The sequence below is a fragment of the Aspergillus puulaauensis genome, chromosome 2 (genome assembly GCF_016861865.1).
Source record: "Aspergillus puulaauensis MK2 DNA, chromosome 2, nearly complete sequence".
NCBI lineage: Eukaryota > Fungi > Ascomycota > Eurotiomycetes > Eurotiales > Aspergillaceae > Aspergillus > Aspergillus puulaauensis.
In genome coordinates this window covers 2741878-2761408 of record NC_054858.1, presented here as the reverse complement: position 1 = coordinate 2761408, position 19531 = coordinate 2741878, and the positions used below count along the sequence as shown (strand labels likewise).

The 19531-nt window shown below is 50.4% G+C and overlaps 6 protein-coding genes across 6 annotated transcripts; 5 read left to right on the top strand and 1 right to left on the bottom strand.

Annotated features, from left to right (window-relative positions):
- Positions 1-1498: 1498 nt before the first annotated feature.
- APUU_21121A (uncharacterized protein) lies at positions 1499-2731 on the top strand (the record flags this gene model as incomplete). Its single annotated transcript, XM_041699838.1, has 1 exon — positions 1499-2731. One exon carries the CDS (start codon positions 1499-1501, stop codon positions 2729-2731), a length of 1233 nt encoding a protein of 410 aa, XP_041552883.1.
- Positions 2732-6769: 4038 nt separating this feature from the next.
- Positions 6770-10569, top strand: APUU_21120A (uncharacterized protein; the record flags this gene model as incomplete). The annotated part of the gene is made up of 2 exons (XM_041699837.1): positions 6770-9202; positions 9259-10569. The coding sequence occupies 2 exons, from the start codon at positions 6770-6772 to the stop codon at positions 10567-10569; spliced, it is 3744 nt and encodes a 1247-aa protein (XP_041552882.1).
- A 951-nt stretch (positions 10570-11520) lies between these two features.
- Positions 11521-12469, bottom strand: APUU_21119S (GPI anchored serine-threonine rich family protein; the record flags this gene model as incomplete). Its single annotated transcript, XM_041699836.1, has 5 exons — positions 11521-11669; positions 11851-11960; positions 12075-12206; positions 12278-12356; positions 12415-12469. The coding sequence occupies 5 exons, from the start codon at positions 12467-12469 to the stop codon at positions 11521-11523; spliced, it is 525 nt and encodes a 174-aa protein (XP_041552881.1).
- Positions 12470-14427: 1958 nt separating this feature from the next.
- On the top strand, positions 14428-14799 carry APUU_21118A (uncharacterized protein; the record flags this gene model as incomplete). Its single annotated transcript, XM_041699835.1, has 1 exon — positions 14428-14799. The coding sequence occupies one exon, from the start codon at positions 14428-14430 to the stop codon at positions 14797-14799; it is 372 nt and encodes a 123-aa protein (XP_041552880.1).
- A 495-nt stretch (positions 14800-15294) lies between these two features.
- Positions 15295-17036, top strand: APUU_21117A (Smr domain protein; the record flags this gene model as incomplete). The annotated part of the gene is made up of 2 exons (XM_041699834.1): positions 15295-15324; positions 15414-17036. 2 exons carry the CDS (start codon positions 15295-15297, stop codon positions 17034-17036), a joined length of 1653 nt encoding a protein of 550 aa, XP_041552879.1.
- Positions 17037-17410: 374 nt separating this feature from the next.
- APUU_21116A (zinc knuckle domain protein) lies at positions 17411-19499 on the top strand (the record flags this gene model as incomplete). Its single annotated transcript, XM_041699833.1, has 2 exons — positions 17411-18547; positions 18603-19499. 2 exons carry the CDS (start codon positions 17411-17413, stop codon positions 19497-19499), a joined length of 2034 nt encoding a protein of 677 aa, XP_041552878.1.
- Between the last annotated feature and the right edge of the window lie 32 nt (positions 19500-19531).

The window sequence follows — 19531 nt, the reverse complement described above, 5'->3', positions numbered from 1 at the left end:
TATCGCATCCTCACAGCCAAGATTCGGTGCCATAATTAGAGCCGGTGTGCGCACACGAGTCAAGAAGCCATTGCTCCATCCGACCAACAGAGAGTTTGCACAAGAGTAATTGTCAAGTCATGTAAGTTGTAACCCACAAAGAATTGGGCACATTTGTAGGGCAAAGCCACTGGAAAGAATTCTGTACCCCTTTCAGCATTATCGGCAGTGTGGCTCCCGTGTCGACAAAAATATCGCGGCTGGACAATTCCTTCAAGCAAGCACCCAGGTTCATCCGAGGACGCAAGCCGATTCTCCAAATTAGAATTGCTGTCGATATGGACGGGATTCATTGTTGTGTGTGGGTTGGCCGGCACACAATCGGTTGTGGCCACTGAGTTAGGGCCGCGATATCGACACCCCGGCGGGATTTTTCATCTGTAGCATGCCATTATTGCAAATTGTAAGGCAGTCTCTGCCAATGAGTTATTGCCACCTCTATACTGTTAATAAAGGATCCAAGGTGAAGCGATCCTCAAGCGGCCCTGATGTAAAAGCAGTGGATATCACGTGGCTATTAACACCGCAAAGAGATATTCTAGTCACGTGATAGTTTGCACTAAGCTACTTGTGGCCACCCGAAGCCGGGGCCCGACGGGAGGCGAGGAAGTGAGGAGTCAAGTCAGGTGTGGTCGATGACGGAAATCTCACAGCCTCTTCCAAGAGTCTCTCTCTTCTTCTTTCTCCCCCAGCACTGTTTTGCGTGCTAATCTAACGTACCCCATAATTCTCCCACCATATTACCAAGTTTGTTTATTGCTACACCTCGCTTTGAGAGTGGTAGTCGCCTATTCTCTTGCCGGTACCCCTCCCCGCGTCAATATTCGGACAACATCCCGCGAAAGGTGGGCATGACATTATTGCCGACTTTTGTCCTCATCGCCCACGATACTATTACATCACCTGTGTTAGGCCACCAAGTCTAAGCCTTGAACGTACTCCGGGCCTGCTTGCGCAGAAATCGCTATATTACGGAGACGAAACGCGTATCCAATCTTCAACCTCTCCCTTTGTTCTTGAGCAAACGACTCGCAGTCTACATGTATCTCGTTAACCAGTCGACCAAAACCACATCTTTTTCAAAAGAGCGACTACCGCATCTCCAAAACAACAAATCCCCCCATATTTCAACGATTTGCCAGACCTTAACGCGCGATTCCAACATGTACTCCGAACGCCAGGCTCAGGGTAGCCCCTGTTTCCCTCAGTAAGCGGGACTATTGCCTACGACTTACCATGGACTCCTACAACCTTACTGGGGGGCGCTCGAAGCCATACACTTCATACATTCAAAACAATCACATCTACCCTTTTTGACTCAGCTGCAGACTCATCTGAGAGTCCATCTAGAAGCGAGATTGAAATCGCTTCTAACACATCCTACAACTTCGACCCTATCCGTCAAATTAGTGTATACTGTCGGTTTAAGCAAAGGCAACTCCATTCAAGGACGAGCAAAATGAGCGTTCAGAATATGAGCAGAAAATCTTGGGAGTCGCTTTCTTCAACTTTTTCGCACCTTGAAGTTTCGCTGTCCCGGGACAGCTGTTATGCTTCAGACGACGTGTCTGTAACTTCCACCCAACCTGTTACCCTCAATCCAGCAGTGATGCAGTCAGTGGTACCTTCGACCGAAACTTTGCACCAGTTTCCAAAACCGATACTGAAGAGACCATACGCTGAAATTGAAGAAGACGAAGAGTCAGAATCTGGCTATGCCTCCGATTCTTCAGAATATAACCCTGACTACATTTTTGAAGAAACTGATGGCGATATGTGCGACATTCCCGACTGGGATGACACCTCGGAAATCATGTCCGAACTCTGTATTGATGATATTGAGTCTTTCGACGGCTCATTCATTTCATTCGAATCAATGGTACGCTTTGACTCAAATGTGCACTATATTGAGCCGCAAGAATATGACGATAATGAAAATGGCGATGCCGGCGGTGCTGGTAATGCCGGCATGACCTGCCACGAAATGATGGAAATCGCACGGGCGTCTTCCTACCCAAACAAGTCCCATGAGGAAACATACAGCGGGGCGGAAACCAGCGACGTCGACGATGTTAACCATGAAGCTATTTCTGACTCTATCGAACAACTTCCTGAGCATACCGACGATATTGTTGACCTTGATAAAAGGCTTTTTGTGGCTTACATGAACGGCATTAACAGCATCGCAAATCCCGAATATAAAACACGTCTACGTGCTCGGGTGGCGGATTTCAAGTCAGGCCGCGTGCCATCACCGTTTTTGGATTTGGACAGCGCCAACGCGGTTTACCTAGACACAGTTCTCAGCCATGTCATTGGAACGTTTCGCAACATCGTGGTCAAGGATGAATTTTTCGATCTTGTCAGGGTTAATAGCGAGACGGGTCATATCTGTCCGGAAACAGGGTCCAACCGCGATATGTTTGATAAAATCGAGCATCTGCTATGTGAACGATTGACCAACGGCGATGTGAACATCGGACCCGATGAACTGAGCTTTTTTGCTAGTGGCGTTGCCTACGCACTTGAGAATTGGAGATGTTACTCATCTTCCAGTGCGATCCACTCCACAAATGATGGATACAATTCAACAAGTTCCCAGAACAAACAGACCAAAAGCCCAGCTACTGACGATCGTATCCAACGATGTACGAACAGCTATGAGACGGAAATGCATTTGAGCGGGATATAAATGCTTATTTATTGTTTTTGAGCGATAAGAGTCCAAAAGTTTTAACAAGGAATCTGAAGGCATCTATATTTTCTATCTTCTCTTCGCCTCTTCTCCATCCCACGAAAGCAGCGGTTGATTCTCGTAGAAATTAACCATCCCGAAACCCCTGTAGATCCTCATTGCTCGCAAACCAGGAATGGAATCTCATTATCAAAAGCCATGGAAGGATCAAAGTCGAAACTTGACAGCCCGTTAGAAACCAACGGTTCACTGATGGTGAAACACGGTCATTGCGTGCTGCTCCCGCCCCAAACTACGGAGTAATGGATTTCTATCCCCGGCTCTATTATTCTCGCCCAACGACGTCCTTAGTAGAATCATCGTCCTCTGGTCCAAGCTTCACTCGGAGCGTTTATAGCTAGCTCTGTTCCCTAAACTAGCAGGAGTTAACACCGCAAATCTCAAGCCCAACGCGATGATCACTATTTATCTAGTATCCGTGATGAATCCACGTATCAACCGAAATAATTAGCTAGACGATGTTCATAAGTCATGACTACCGACTACTCCGTACTGAGTCCGAGATTCGTGACTCGTGAATGGGATCCACTGGTCCTCCGGGCCGTTATTCTGCACAAAATATGAACACGGGGAACGAGGGAGATAAATATATCTCCGAATAGAATACTGGCGGGTTTCCCGCCCATCTCGACAGTGCAAGTATAGAGGCACAATAGCGATGCACTACCCAAGGATCCCGATTCAGAGGATTCTCCAATCTGAAATTGTTAGTGACAAGATAGGACTAACCCTAGCCAGTTGTTGTCCACCGCTACTTTCACCACACGGGCATTCTCTACTCTCTAGTCCTGGGCTCGCCGCTCGGCGATACCGATCGGGGCTAAGGATAGACCAACAAGAGAAAAGTGCACTAGGATTTCTGCACTGTTCAGTGTTCGCGCATGGATAACTAGTTGGTTAACTTAGTTAATTATAGATTAATATGACTCAGACTGCGCCCGGAACTAACTATAACTTGCCTGCTGTATACTCCGTACTCTGGACTCTGGACTCTGGTAGTGCAGTTGTATGCAGTGAGATTACCCCGAATATCATCCGCTATATATTCATATAAGCCCGTTGACGTGAGATTTTGGACCGTACGTAGTCTCGCCTCGTTGTATGGTGTCGACATACCGGATATGGAATCTGGCTTACTCTCGCCCCCAAGTCTTGAGAAACTCGTAGTTCCAGTTGGCTACCTACTATGCGCGTATTACTTGGAGAAGGAGGATCGGGAATTTCAACTGAACCATAACTCAGGAATCGGCGCAGCTTGTATTATTAAGGAGGGGATTGGGGGCCAGAGGCAATACTAGGGGACAAGTGATACATGACGGACGTTTAGAGACTGATCTATTCCCCGAATTTATTTACCCCCGCAGTCAAGTACGTAGCAGCTCAATAGGCGTAGCCGAAATTGTTTCAGGAGCAGGGTGGATGGAATATAATAGAGATGTTCGGGTATGAGTAGATTTCCGAATCTTCTGAATGGGCCGAGTATGGAAACAACAAAACTTCTTCTCGGTCAAGAATATGCCCTTTGCTTTTTGAACATGATTACATCGCCTTCCATGCCATCACCGTACCATGGGGTATTGTGTTCATCCGAACTTTTGCCAATAGCTTCCCAATTTATGGCGCGTTTCTCCCACATTAAGATAAAACATAGGTATGAGAGCAAGGATGCTTCCTTGAAAAACGCGATCGATAATGTTTCACAGTACGAGCTACTAATCTCACATCCAAGTTTTTTTGACCTCTTTGCGATCTGAATCTCAAACTAGTAGCCAATTAATGATCGCTACTACATCGATAAACTCCAGCCATCGCCCTAGCCCAGGACAAATCTACAGGAGAGAATCGCACGAACCACGGTTGCGTCCATGGTTCAGACCCCCTAGCCCGTCCACACCATCGATTTAAATTGACAAACGGGATCTTTCAAAAAGGTTCTCAACTCTGGGCGAACCATGGGAGGGGCAGAATGATGTGAGACGATTGGTTGACGTGGGATTAACTAACTGACTCGGGGTGACGGGGCCTGTCCTTTCGAGGATGTGGATTGGGGAAGATTCATGGAAAGTGTGCTGGGGCCGCGTGGGCATGGGTACAGCATCGAATATTCTTGGAATAACCTGTTCCAACGAGCCTTCAACGAGGGTTTTATGTGCGTTCTTACAGATTGGAACCAGCGAGGGAGGAAGCTGTATGAGTTCTACAAGTCAGTATACGCTGAGAAATCCGAGACGGGGCAATTTTGAGGCCAGATAGTTGTCTCACAAGCGAGACTTGCCCTGTAGCCTGGTCTTTGCAATGCATTTTGCGTGGGCTGAGCGTGGGATGGTCTCAGCCAGGGCATCCCTTGTTTTTGTTGGTTTTTGCTTTTGGCCATAGCTGTGGCAGATTGACAAAGTTTCGGAGGTAAAAATGTCACTGCTATTGTCCGTCCTTAGAGTTAGCCGTGCGCGGTCGTTAACTATTAAGGAATATGGGCAAGTAGTCCTATATTCGGAATTTCGAGCCAGCCAGTTCGATCTCTGCCCGCGCAAGGGGAAAAGCAAATATGCGTGTTCCAACGGTGAAGATGTCAAAAGTCGCCTTCTCCAGACTTCGGGCCAAAAGTGCCCCTTTCCGAGGGTCGAAGGTTCTTTGCGCATTCTGTTTCCTGCCTGAAACAGTAAAGTGCGAAAGGCCCAGTGGGTGGGCACTGGGCAGCCCAGGTGGAACCGGGAGCAATTGGTCCAGCCTGGGTCGGGCGATCACTCGGGGGGTTTTTGGTGCATTTCTGTCAAGTCGATACGTACCAGGCCTGAGCCGCTGAGGGCCCAGGGAGACGGCGATGGTGTTTGGCCACAGAAAGACTGTACCCAACACGATGGACCGTGGTAATGTTAGCACGCCAAACTATTGGAATCGAGACGGCCAGAACCACGGATGAAGATGGCACTATGAGTGCTTACCTGCACATCTCAGGCAAAAAAAGGGCAATGCTGGCAGAGGACGATCGCGGCGATGTGCTCCACGCCCTCGTGCTGGCGACTGGCCAGGTGGCCTGGCAGTCGCAGGCTTACACTTACAGTTACAGGCTACACCTCGTGGGCTTCCTGGAATCCTGACGGTTGTTTCTGCAGCAGACTCAGGGACAAGAAATCTGCCTCCTCCGCCTGAGGAGCCACCCAGCTCCACCACGAGAAAGCGTGTTATTTGCCGAAGCACAGAAAGGACTTGGGGGGGATACGCCATCGGCTGCTCCACCGTCTCCTGATTCTGCAAGACTAATCTTTAGTCTGGGCGAGGTGCGGGTACCTTAATGGTTGACCAGCGGAGGAGAAACACAAGAAATTCACTGGAGAGTCTGAAATCGAGCTGTGTCAACCCATCCAGGCTTCTCCTGACTCTCCTCCCGCCTCTTCTTCTCGTCTTCCCTCTGGCTCTCTTCGTCTCACCTTTCCTTAGTTCTCCTCCCGCACTCACTGCTCCCACTCTCGTTCCCCCTCCCGTCCCTCCCGACACGCCCTAGGACGCAATGAACAACGGTTGCTGCTGATTGATTGATCTGTCACACAGGGTATGTGAAAAAGAAACTCAACTCCGCATCTCACGCTTATCCTGCATCCCTTCTCTGCCTCCTTCATTTCTTTTTCCTCCTGCCAGGACGTTGAGCCAAAAAGTAAAAAAGAAAAAAGACAAAGAATTAAAAAAAAGGGACAAGGCAAAAGATAAAGGGAAATCTGCGGGCGAGAGAGTCTCGCACTCAAATCTACCACTTTCCCCCCAGGGCTACATCCGCCACCTGCAGTGTGCGGCAACAACGGCTCTACGCAAGGAAAATAATAATCGTCCGAAGCTGGGAGCAGAAGGGTGCAGGCCAACGGAGATCTTCTACGTCTTATCTGGTTTGGATTTGGCTAACTTATCGAAGAGAATCGCCAACTCCTAGTATTAGACTCGCTACTCTATTTCCTCCCCGCTTTTTGAGTACCGCCATACAAAATGCAGCACATCAAGGCGCCAGAATCCGACTTTAGCACAATTCCGCGCGCGCGCTCTCGCTCCCGCAGTGCTAGTATCTCCAGCGATTCGCAACTTTCTCTCATTCATCTCGCACCTCCTTCCGTGAACCCGCCTCCGTCATTCATTGCACAGTCTTCAGCATCTCAGATTATCACCTCAGACCAAGAGTTCAACACTATCGATTTTGTAGCCGACGAAGAAGATGACTCCGGTGCCCTCGTCACTACCGAAGCGTTGTCCGCTCTCAATGGATTCCTCGACCACCTCCTCCTCAACATTTTAGCAGCTGCCAAATCGACACAGCTCGCTTCCATTAGACCCGCTGTTGCAGATGTACTAAAACCTCGGCTAGCGAAGATGGTAGTGTCTGTGGCCGATGAGGAGTTGAGCGAGTACCTAGGAGAAGAGGAGGACGAACAAATTGAGTTTCGTGGTGGCCAGACACCCAACGGTGAATTTGACCTGATTCACACCTGGAAATTGACCCGCCTGCGCTGTATGGTGTACACACGCCTCGGCGATATGGAAGAGGACGATGAAGAGGAATATATCGCCCAGGAAGGTTTAGTCGACGATGAAGGTGCGCCGCGACGATTCACCAATCATATCGGCAATATCACTCCCGCTGCAGCCATTTTCCTGACCTCAATCATCGAGCATATTGGAGAGCAAGCTCTCATAATTGCTGGAGAGACCGCTCGATCTCGCCTATCAACCAAGCTTGTTGTCGAATGTGATGAGGAAAACGAGGAGGTTAGTATAGAAAGAGGAAGTATGAACCGACTGATAGTGGAAGAGCTCGACATGGAGAAACTGGCTTTGAACGCGACACTTGGACGTTTATGGCGAACGTGGAGAAAGCGTACTCGTACACCAAACTTGTCTCGACTAGCATCCCGCGACTCATTGAGACGCCGCAATACTCCTGGCTTGCATAGCAGGAAGAGCAGCTTTTCCGTGGCCGACGACCTTCAATCGCAGCTCTCACCTCCCCTTGAGGAGCCCCATCCTGAAGACCGGTCTCAGGTTGATCCCGTATCAGTGCCTCTACCTATCGGCGAGAATGATGTTCAAGAAATCGAGCAGCCAGATCTTCAAGATACTGAGACTGGCGAGATTCAGACCATGCAAGCTGTGGTTGCACACAAAGTACGCCCACAAAGTCTGATGGTTCTCACTCTGCAATCGCCGAAGTCGCCAGGTTCAAACACCAGTTCGCCTGTCTACCCCAAAGCTGGCGGTGGCCCATCTGCCCGCCATGCCCGATCGCGGTCTCTACCAAGCGCACCTCGTCCCCCTACTGTCCCAACAGTTGATGTCCCAACGACTGATATCGCAGCAACTGACGAAGATGACTCGGTTACCCGTAGATCATCTCCCACTGCATCTGAGAAGCGACGGCGCCTGGAGACCATGTATGAGCAGGAGGAACGTGAGGAGACCGGGCAAATGGCGCCAGCAAATGAAGAGAACAAAATCCAGAAACTTGAAGCATCAGCAGCAAAACCCTCTCAGCCAAAGTCCAAAACCAGAGTGCCGTTGGATACGCTTGAGGATGATGGCTCATCAGGGGACATCGCACGGGAACCGGAGACACCCTCAACATTTTTGGCTGAATCTGATACCGAAACCATCGAAGGCCGAGGAACGGCTGAGAAACCAAGCTTTACTTCTGTGCAGCGGCCAAAGCGGAAGCCGAGCAAGGATGTTTCATGGAGAGATGAACGATCGGTTTCGGCTACATCCGTACCTTCCTCGAGCGACCAAGTTGTGACCAGTGTGGTTGAAACCCCATCAGGAAAACCGGGTGAAGATGTATCCACCGTGGTGCGTCCTGCCACTGCCCACACGCCCTCCACAGAGATGAGCGCGAGCCTACCTCCGACTCCAGGCCGTGAAGTTCGTCCATCGTTCGACAGCGTTCGAGGATCGAGACCTGCTTCCAATTCTGGTGACAGTGCCCGTTCTAGCTATTCACGTACATATCCCCGGCCTAGCCACCTTAACCTAGCAAGTGGTAGCCAACGCTCTGCGACGTCCTCAGTGTCAAGCTCGGCAACAGAGCGTGCAGCAGTCCAGCGTGTCTCAACACGACCTTCGGCTTCCGCTGCACCATCGTCTCATCCCGCAACCCTGACAAAACCTCGCAGATCAGGCAGTTTCGGTAGCCACCGAGAGAAGCGCCCAATGACTGCCGGTTCTACTACATCCCAGGTCTCAAACAAACTCAAAGGCTTTATCAATCGCCCAAACGAGCCTGGCTCTACACGTCCTCGTCGTGATTCAGAAACAAGTAGAGCGTCTGGTGGAACTGCAGAGCAATACGACGATAAGTCTGGCTTAGACGAATTGATTCGCAGTGAAGAGACACTCCACTTTACTCTCACGCCAAAGAGCGTGAGGGAAATGGATGTACGTTGCCAGCAATCTTTGAAAGCTTCTTGCATCTCATACTGACATTTTGATAGTTCCCCGAAGAGCCAAAAAGGAAACCCCAGCGATCAAACACTACAGACCTGGCGGACTTTTTGAAGAGCTCGGGCCCAGAAGACGCAACTCGATCCAAGATATTAACTAGGGGTGCAACCACTTCGAGTCAGCCCTCGCCCAAGTCTAGAACTCCCGCGAAGTCGAAGCCTGCGCCGATCCAGGTCCCTCGTTCGGTTGTCCCACAGAAGCCGAAACCGGGAAGTGCTCGCGATGCTAGACCCAGTCCTGAGTCGAGCTCCGATTTTGCTCAGTTCATACGAAATTCTGGACCAGCCAGCCCCCCGCTTACCGCTAAATCGCCCGGCGCTCGCGGGTCCTCCGATACTACAGAGCTGTCAAAGAAGCCACCTTCTCGGCCTGAGAGTGCCTTTTCGAACTCAACTCGTGGACCTAGACTGCAAGCTCGGACTGCTGCGGGTCCCAAAGCTGAAGGTAACTCGACGTCTGATCTGATCGACTTCATCCGCGAAGGTCCTCCAACCGCTGGCGCTCGTCGTATTCCACGTACTGTTGCGCCGTTCCGCAACACTATGGACTCGGACGATATGGCTTACCACCAGTCTGCACCCTCAATCACCAGCACCCAAGGCGACTCGTCGGTCACAAAGTCGCAGGCCTCTGTTGGCTCGCGCACCGGGCTTCTTGATTCGTCAAAGTCAGCAAACGCAAAATCCAGAATAGTGCCGACTAAGCCGCAATCCAAACCCTCCAGTAGAACGGTCACCGAAGAAGATCCTCGTCCTAAGCGTACTCAGCGCCGGGTACCAGATCCTTATGCCCTTGACTGGGACGATGACGAGTTGGAAGAGTTGCTAGAGGAAGAGGAGGCGAAACCAAAGCGTGAGGAAGAAAGTTTAATTGATTTCCTCCGCAACGTGCCTCCCCCTCAGTCGGAACCTCAACCGTTGGCGGTTAACAAACCGTCTAAAATCACAAGTGGCAGTTTTGGAGGCGCTTCCTCAATGAAGTCTCGATTATTGCGCAGCTCATCTTCTGACAAAGGCCCCTCGCCGAGGGTTCCTTCGTCAAAGTCTTCTCAGGGCTCTCTACGCCAGCCTTCAGGCCAGAACCCTACGAGACCTTCAAACTATACAACCAAGTCAAGCTCAGAGCGCAACACAGACTCCATGTATGGCCTGCCTTCTGTCTCGGAACGGCAGACAGAGACAGGCGCACTGGCCGATTTTCTGCGGAATACTGGACCCCCCGAGCCTCCCCGCCCCCCTCCATCGAAGGACTCGAGTTTCTCACGCCGTTTCTTTACTCGGCGTAAGAAGGTTGAAGCCTGATATCCCATAAAGCCCCTTTCGCTCAACGTTTTCTTTCTTGACCCTAAATTTTTGGTTTCAATTCTCTCACTCAATCACGAAGTTCCCATGCCCTCCCTCGGTGATGACCTGTCTTTAAGCGTTGCGAAACGTCTGATGACACCTTTCCTATTTTTTCTTCGAGTCGCAGGTAGACGTCGACGCTGGTCACCTGATTCGTTTTAGCCTGCTCCATTCCCACGGCTCTTTTGCGGTTCTTGCCCAGGTTTTCGAGTTATAATCCTTACCCTTCTGTTCTGCTTGCTCCGTAGATGGCAGCATTTTCGGTCTCTAGTTACTTTCTTGTTTCTTGTCCAATACCCCTTTGGTTGGTTGATATTTCGTCTCATATTTCTTTCTTTATTTTATTTCTTATTATTATTATTATTTAGAAAGGGCTGCGGAAACGAGTACATATTTGAAATGTCGGGTCAATTTTGTTCTTTACTTTCTTTCGGCGGTCTTCTCTACAAAAACTTCGGCCTGAATTCTTGTTGTTTTCCTGTTTAATAACTCCCGGCTCTCTCCCAACGTTATATTTCCTAGTACCTGTGTGTGTTCAACACTCGATAGAAATGGATTGAAATGAAATCAGACTGTTAAAATAATCTATTCCCATTGTATTGACCTATTGTTGACTCCCTTGCATAATTATCCGCTTGGGTCTCGGAGTGGCGTAGGTAGCAGCCTGCACAAGCCATAAGCAACCTGCAGGTAGTGCCATTATATTAGTCTAGTCATGCCAGAATTATTATTACTATTGTAAGTAACACCCCTCTCCATCCATACATTAAAGAGCGTCGCGTCATATCTTGGAAAACAAACTAGCACCAAAAAGTCTACCTTACCATCCTCCACGCCCTCTCGCATGCCTGTCTAGATAGATACCTACGTAGTTCCACATCTACAACCCTAACTCAACCCGGCATCGCCTTACAAAGCCAACAACGCAGCGAATCCAATCACACTCGCAACCACAGAGCTACCGACCATGCCGCTGAGGCTTCCAACTGCAGCATTGGTCTCATCAGGGGAATCATCGGTGGAGCTTGTCTTGGTCGAGTTGTCGGAGTCGTTCTTGTCTAGTTATTTGCAAGCGGTTCGTTAGTAAAGAGCGCGGGAACCAAAGGGTGTACGTATTGTATTATAAATGATGGACAGTGTCAAAATTTCAAAAGGAGAAATTTTGTATTTGGGAGGGTCGAGATGGAATAGGGGGAGTAGATAATAGATTGGAAGTAGAGTAGGTAGGTAGGTACTCACCATCGTTCGTGGTTCGACGGGCAACCTTGGTCACATTGAACTTCTCGCTTTGGGCTAGGATACCCTGGTTGTTTCGTGCGGTGGAGCGGATGTTCAGCTGGTAACCGTCTCTGTTTCAATGAAAGAATTCTTGTTAGTACTGTCTCTGAATTTGGCAGCCCTTTGCGACAAGATGATGATGATGAGGCAAAGGTGCAGTCAGGAGGATAGGCGGGGGCACATACCCAAGGGGAACACCGCTGACCGCGTCAATGCGGTACTCGCCCTCGGATCCATCAACGTCAGTGCCGACATCTTTGTTCACGTTGTGGCCGTTGGTGTTGACTAGGGTGATGGTGAATTTGTTGGCGTCGTTGCTGTATAATGCATGTTAGTGTCTGTTGACATGAAATGGATCATGTGTTTTGAGGATTTGGGGGTGGCATACGTGACGGATTTCCAGTGAACTGTGTATGGCTTGCTGAAGTCGACATCTTCATCTTCCTTTGGGGATGTGATGGTGAGGGCTGTTGTCTTGTTAGCTTTGTGGCGAGTGGAATGCTGGGACAGGGTGCGTTGACGAACCCAGCGCAGAGACTGCGAAGGCGAAAAGGAGAGAGAGCGAGGTGAGGAAGCGCATTTTGGCTGCTTAGCTGATGAATTTGGTGGATATGGAGAGAAGATCAAGGTGGACAGAGAATATTGGAATATGCAATTGCTTGGTCAAGAGGAAATTCTCGATGCTTATATAGAGAATCGTTCACACCGCAACCTCGACTGGAGAGTTCCGGCAATGCGAGGGGCTCACGGTCTATACAATCTGATCTCACCGAGTCTGCCATCCTTATTCTGGTTATGGAAAATGGATCTCCTGTCGAGAATCAATTAAGCCATCTGACGTCTGATACATCTGATTCGTAAGTGGATGAAAGGAGCCAGGTTAGTCGTCACTGCAATGCCGAACAGAAGCCACGCCTCAGGTGCTTGAGACTATTTTCACCGGTCAGCAGACGCCGTCGGCATAGTACTAAAATAATTTCAACTAGTTCTGTCAGGTGGAAACCGAGTCTGCATTGATATTGCGACCTCTCCGCAGCGCTATTGATGGTTCGCAGGTCATGTTGGATGCCTCATGTCGCCTCCAGACAGTAGATGCTGGATAGGTCAGATGTGAAGCTGCACTTAAATTTGGCTATTAGTCTCGGTCTAAACTCTAGAGCCAGAAAACAGCATTGAACCTTGTTATGCCCAAGTCGCCGTGCAGCAGAATTCACCGACTGTACCGAGTAATTACCCTGATCCGCGTCTGCATCGGCCTCCTGGCATTGCTCTGCTCTGAATATTCAACGTCTCCATTTCTTAAAGCCCATGCCGCGTAAGGGAGTACTAATTCCTGCATTATCCAAGCCGCTCTCTTTATTCACATGTCAGTCGAGTTTGGAACTGGACCGTCATCAGGCCTCAGACCTTGCGCGTGGGTACCGGCGGCCACGGCCTTGAGAAGGATGTTTGGAGCCCGGACTCCTTAGGGTTCCCCGACATCAAGTTGATAATAAAGAGGGAGATTTTGTCGGGCGACACCTGGATCAGACATGGTGTATCACGGATCACATCACTCTTCTTGTGCTGAAGTAGGCTGGAGCCGGGTTCAACCCCTTCAACGAGAGGCTTCATAGAACAAGCTCTGAGTGAAATGCCCATGTACGCTGTAGTGTAACCTATTACGAGTCCCCTTTTGGATCTTGGTGGGATCTAACATTTACTTGACGGACTTTTTGCTGACGTGGAGTGCCGGAGCCTGACGCTGCTTCCGAGGCCATTGCAGAGATCCTTTATCTTCATGCAAGCGCGATCTCTGGTACAATGCGGTGGCCTCTGAGAAATTATTTCTGCCTAAAGAAACCTTTTTTATCGACGCGGATTCCGCAAGTGTATCAACATACGTTGCTGACGACGTCGCCTCTGCCCCGGCCGAAGTAAGGCATGGATAGGGTTATTGACGTTGAACAGCATGGAGCCAAGTTTGCCCGCAGTCGGAAAAGTTCGGCTAGAGACATCAGGCTTCCTTGAATGAGTTACATATACTTACACTGCATGTCAGGAGCAGGTATCCTTATCGGCGAAACATTGCGTATATATTTCTAACTCACACCCGCAGCAAACAATACCCGGATAAATCGAAGGCTTGAAACCCAGGGCTTCGTAGCGAGACAGTCCGGTAAATAGCTCACGGGCGCTGGTATATGTTTCTTTCAGAACAATGTTGAGCGAGAGTAACGGTACTCGACGGTTCAGAGCAACGTCGAGGGTTTAACGACTGGGATCCCGGGTGACGCTTTGATATGTTCCATCCTCATCCATCCCTGATATATGTCTAAGTTTGAAGAACACCACAGAAGTTACGTATGCTCGTTGCTCGAAAGTTGAACAAGAAGGATGCAGTGTCGTCCACGGAGCTGTTTGAGGATGATGTCTTTTCAGAGGTTGTATAAGTAGTAGATTCCTCTCCCAGATCAAAACACACACCAAGTTGATCACTGGCCATTCTTAATCAATTGTTCAGTTCCGAATAAACCCCTTTCAACGCAGTACTTCAGTATGAGGCTCCAAGTTGCCACCATCTTCATCAGCCTGTGCGGCGTCGCCCTTTCGGCTCCAGCTCCAGCACCCACAAACCGGGTACAGACTGGAAAACGGACACTCCCCTTTCCATTCCCAGGAGAGGGCTCCGAGGAACCAGAGCCATCGGTGCCATTCCCGAGCTTTCCCTGGCCGACTGATTCTGGAGACCTACCCGAGAGCACCGGCTTTGCCGGCCTCTCCCCAGCTCAGCCAACCGGTACTGGCGAAAGCTGCGAAGCGTCACTTCTGGATAGACTCTCTGAACTCCGCGACGAGCTTTCCGGGCAGTTTGGCGAGGACGGGGAGAGTGTCCTAAGCGACGAGAACATTGGAAGTTCAAAGTTGTGAGCTGTACCGCCGCGAAGCCATGTTCGTCACCTACCCTGCGTCGTCGCAGTCAGAATCTATCAACTGCAAATTCCATTGTGCTTGAATTTCCGGGAAACCTTTCTGGGTAAGGTGGTTGTTGTTAGTCTCGAGAATGTTTGAGGTGTACTCGACAGCTATGGGATGGGATGTGACTTTTGAACACTAGACCATCACGAGGGGTTCCCTGCGAGCAAGGATTAGTAATATTCCCTTACTTGTCAAATAAGAGAGTAGTAGCTATCAATGGTCATGCGTTGTTGGGTGTGGAAGAAGTATGCAGAAGTAGTCAACTCGTAGTGGAGGAGTATCATTTCCTTATGTCATCCATGCTGGATCTTTGTGTTCGGACTTCGAGTCGCTGTCTCGTTCCCCCACTTTTCGAGCGACAAACAACACAATCACACTAAAGGTATCTCAAAGGCATGCACAGGAAACTCGAAATATTTCTACGCCAGATAGTGAGCGACTCAGACGATGGCTGATACTAATGAAGCCACGTTGAAAGTCAGTATATTCTTCCATCCCTCCCTGGTGACAGCAGTGGCGCTCTCTGCTTCATTTGGATACTCTCTAACTCAGGGTTCTGTCTGTAGGAATTGGAAAAAAGTTACTGTCCGCCCCTTGATCCTGCCTTGTTCACGGCGATAGTCTTCGACTATGACATTACAGACTCGGCGCAGCTCCAGCAACTGCACGATACACTGGATGCGCTCAAATTGTCTGCATGGGAGCAGGAAGACCTACCCTTCGACCCTTCAGGGACGAGCGGACTGAACTCGACTGGAGGGCTAGATTCGGATCCAAGCTTGTCCCAGGCCGATACAACCCCTTCGCGCGGAACCGATGCGACAAGTGAATTCTCGGCCCTCAGCCTTAGCGATAAGAGTCGTTCAACATCTTCACCCCAAATCGCATACATAGTAGGCCCAGATGGGTCGCTTTTGCTTTCAGGTGCTACTGAGGAAGACAAAATATTTCATCTCAGTGAAATGTTCCCAACTACCGAGCGCTTCACAATCCAGCATACCTTGAAGAAGTCGAATGGCGACGTTGATCGATCTATGGATGTCCTGCTCAATCTCGCCTTTTTCGAGGATGATCAGCTTGATGAAGAAGGTGTGGCAGTCACCGTACCTAAAGGCGTGGAAGGGTTTGAGAACGGCGATGCTGGCCCGAAGAAGGGTCGGAAGCGCAAAGGGAAGAACAGAAACGGTAAAAACCGAGACACTGGTTCACCTGCCGGTTTTGAGAGTGAGCCTGTGATGTCTGACACGGGTGTTACTGTCAACAAATGGGATGCTGCTCAAAAGGACGTTGACTTCATTTGTGCTCGAACTTTTCCTATCCTCAAAAAGGAAACAGTCACGTCGACCTACCATGCGAATGGAGCCTCTTTGTCTGCCACTATACAACGCCTCGCGAACTCATATGCCCCTAGCGACAAAACGTCAATTACTGAAGACCCGGTCATGGCCAGCCAGATTGATGAACTGACACAGGATTATCCGGAAATCACACCGGAACTTCTTTTCGGCTTACTGAAAATCACGAGAAACTCGATTTCGGCCGCACATGAGTTGGCGAAAGCATACATGGCAACCCCGGCACCACGATCAGCTGCTGAGTTGATCAAATTCACCACCTCGCCTCCTCCACTTGACGTGGAAGTCGAGGAAGCGCCCAAGCGACGCACTGCGGGATCAAGATCTTCTCGGGGGTATGAGCAAACGTCCACTTCTGCAGGATACCACTTTTCTGCCGGTGCAGATGCGCTCACCAAGGCGTCTGCAGCCTACAGGCGCGGCAAGTCAGATAAATTGATGGGCGGAGCTGCCGCGTACTATGCTTCTGTTGGTCGTGACCATCTCGAGCGCGCAAAGAGAGAGGCTGCCGCGTCTGCTGATGCACTCGCTGACCGGCAGGCAACGTGGAATTCAGTCGATTTGCATGGTGTCTCTGTACAGGATGCCGTCCGCATAACAAGTGAGCGCGTCTCTGACTGGTGGGAATCGCTCGGGGATTCCAAATATATGAGAGGAAGCGATGGCGAGGCAGCTCGTGGTGGCTATCGTATCATCACTGGCCTGGGTCGTCACAGTCACGATGGGACTTCGCGCCTAGGGCCGGCTGTCGCGAAGATGTTAACACGCGAGGGCTGGAGAGTGGAAGTTGAGCCGGGGGCATTGAAAGTTGTAGGAGTTGTCCGGCGCCGTTGATACATCTCTGCCGTTTTATTTTGGATCAGATACCCTGTTAGCATTTACTTGTTGTGTATGGTTATTTAGCGATCTTTGCATACCTTTGATGGTTATCATGATTTTAGCAAAGAAATTTATTCTGACAAACACAAAGAAATGCCCGATCAATGAAAATTTCAGAATAAATTATTTAATTAATCATCTTCAACATTAAAATAAACTCCCATAATTTACAGCTACATATTCACTATTCCAGCATAGTTGGTCCCCTCGCCCTTCCGTAAATTTTCATTCCCTCCGCCCCAGGATCCACCCGCCAACGAAGCAATAAATTACTTCGCCGCACTTTCCACCTCATCCTCCTCGCATTTCCGTCTCGACAAACTCCCAGAATGCCAGACATACCAAGCGACGACGAGGACTCGAGAATTGCCTCCTTAGGCGCCCAGCGCAACCGTGGAAGCGCAAGCGCAAGCGCAAATGCCAGCAGAAGCGGAAGCAACACTTCCTCACGACGCACCTCCCGCGAGCCACACAGACGCCGCCGGCGCGGTCGCGGCTCACAATCTGCCGATCCACAGGATTTCGTTCCAAAAGGTGCGACGTTCAGTGCGCATTCGCTAGAGGTCGATCCAGACACTGAGAGTACGTCGGGGTCAGAGTCGGATTCCGGTTCAGGTTCGGAAGACTCGTCTTCAGAGTCTTCGTCTGGAAGTGAGAGCGAGAGCGAGAATGATATCGAGAAGGGTGTGAGATCTGACGTGGGTAGTGCGAATGTGAGCGCGCCGGCGCCGAACTGGAATAAAACTGGCGGAGGCGTTATTCGGACTTCTTTGCGTGGTCGGCAAAATGGGAACGCGAATACAAATACAAATACGGATTCGGAACCACAATCTGCAGCGGCGAAGAAGTCTGAGTTTGTAAATGGCACACACGGAGGAAGCTGGAGCCCGTCTGTTGCGTCGGGCGAGCAAGAAAGAGGGTCAGGCCAAGGGGAAGGTGATTCAGCGGCACCTGCTGAAAACGACGTTCAAATGGAAGAGGGCGAGGTGAACGGAGACCAGGAGGGTACCGCGGGGTCTCGCTCACCTATATCTGGCGATTCGGATGATTCTGAGTCTTTGGATTCAGAAGCAGACGATTCCATCATGTTGAATATTGGTTCGCGGGGCCATGGTCAAAGCCAGAATGATGCTATATCTATATCTGATGACAGTGAGGCTGACGACTACGATCCTGAAGCTTTACCTATTTCACAATCGGTCGGACCAGCGGACATCTTCGACAATCAGAACGGGACACCAAATGGTTCTGCTGCCGACTCGAAGGAAAGTGCGCTTCTTCGTTTCGCGCAGAAATATCCCAATGCGCCTTCTACCCTAGCCGATCTTTGCCAGGAGGACATGGAACTACAAGCTAAAATTGTGTTCTACGATCGACATATCAACGATATCAATCTACAGCTACCGATTGTGTGCATGGAATGCTTGCGGGAGGGCCATCTCGCTGAGGTCTGTCCAACGAAAGAGGTACGTTTCCGCCAAGTCACACAACAAACCCAAGAGAAACAACTAACAATTATAGTGTGTTCACTGCGGCGCCTGGAATAAGCACCAAAGTACCCTCTGCCCTAAGTGGCGAAGATGTCAACGATGCCGCGAACGTGGGCATGACCAGAAGCAGTGCCCATCTGCTTTGAAAAGCTCCGCGTCAGAAATCCCATGCGACTTATGCGGCTCCTCAGAACACCTCGAATTCGACTGCGATTTCTTGTGGAAATTGCCACGGCAGGACACAACCGCGGCGCCGGTCCTCGTATCCGTATCCTGTGCCCACTGCACAAGTAACCGTCACTTAATATGCGACTGTCCCTCTCTCACGCGCCCATTCCTTTCATCATCATTCACTGTCCGTGGAATTGATCCAAACCTAATCACAAACATCAACTCCGTTGTGAATCCCAGACGTGGTGGGCCCCCTCCAAGCGGACCCTCCGGCGGACAACGCGGCATGAAAATCCGAGGCCGAGCAGACCATGCTCGTTCACCATCGCCAGATAGCGACGACATGATGTCCATGTCCATGTCCCGCGGCGGTAACGCTAGAAGGGGCGGGCCCGGTGGTAACCGAAACGCAAACAGGGGCAATATCAACATCCGGATTGGAGGGAAGAACAACGGACCACCGCCGGCCCGGGATTATCGCGATCGTGACGATCCTAGGGGCTATAATCCGCGGCAGCGCTCTATGTCCCCTGGTCGGGATAGAGGCAGGTCTACTCGTGGACGGGGAGGTTACCAGCCGCCGCCAAGGTCTCCGTCGCGTGGACAGGGCCGTCCCTCTGGTCCCTCTGGTCCATCCCGCCCAGGTAGAGGTGGCCGTGGAGGTGGACGAGGTGGTGGTGGGAAACGCGGCGGCGGAGACGCCTACCGCCCCATGCCAAGTGCGGCTAAGAAGGCCTGGGATAGATACCGGCTTTGATGGTTTGCATGTTTGATGATACTAACGAGCCG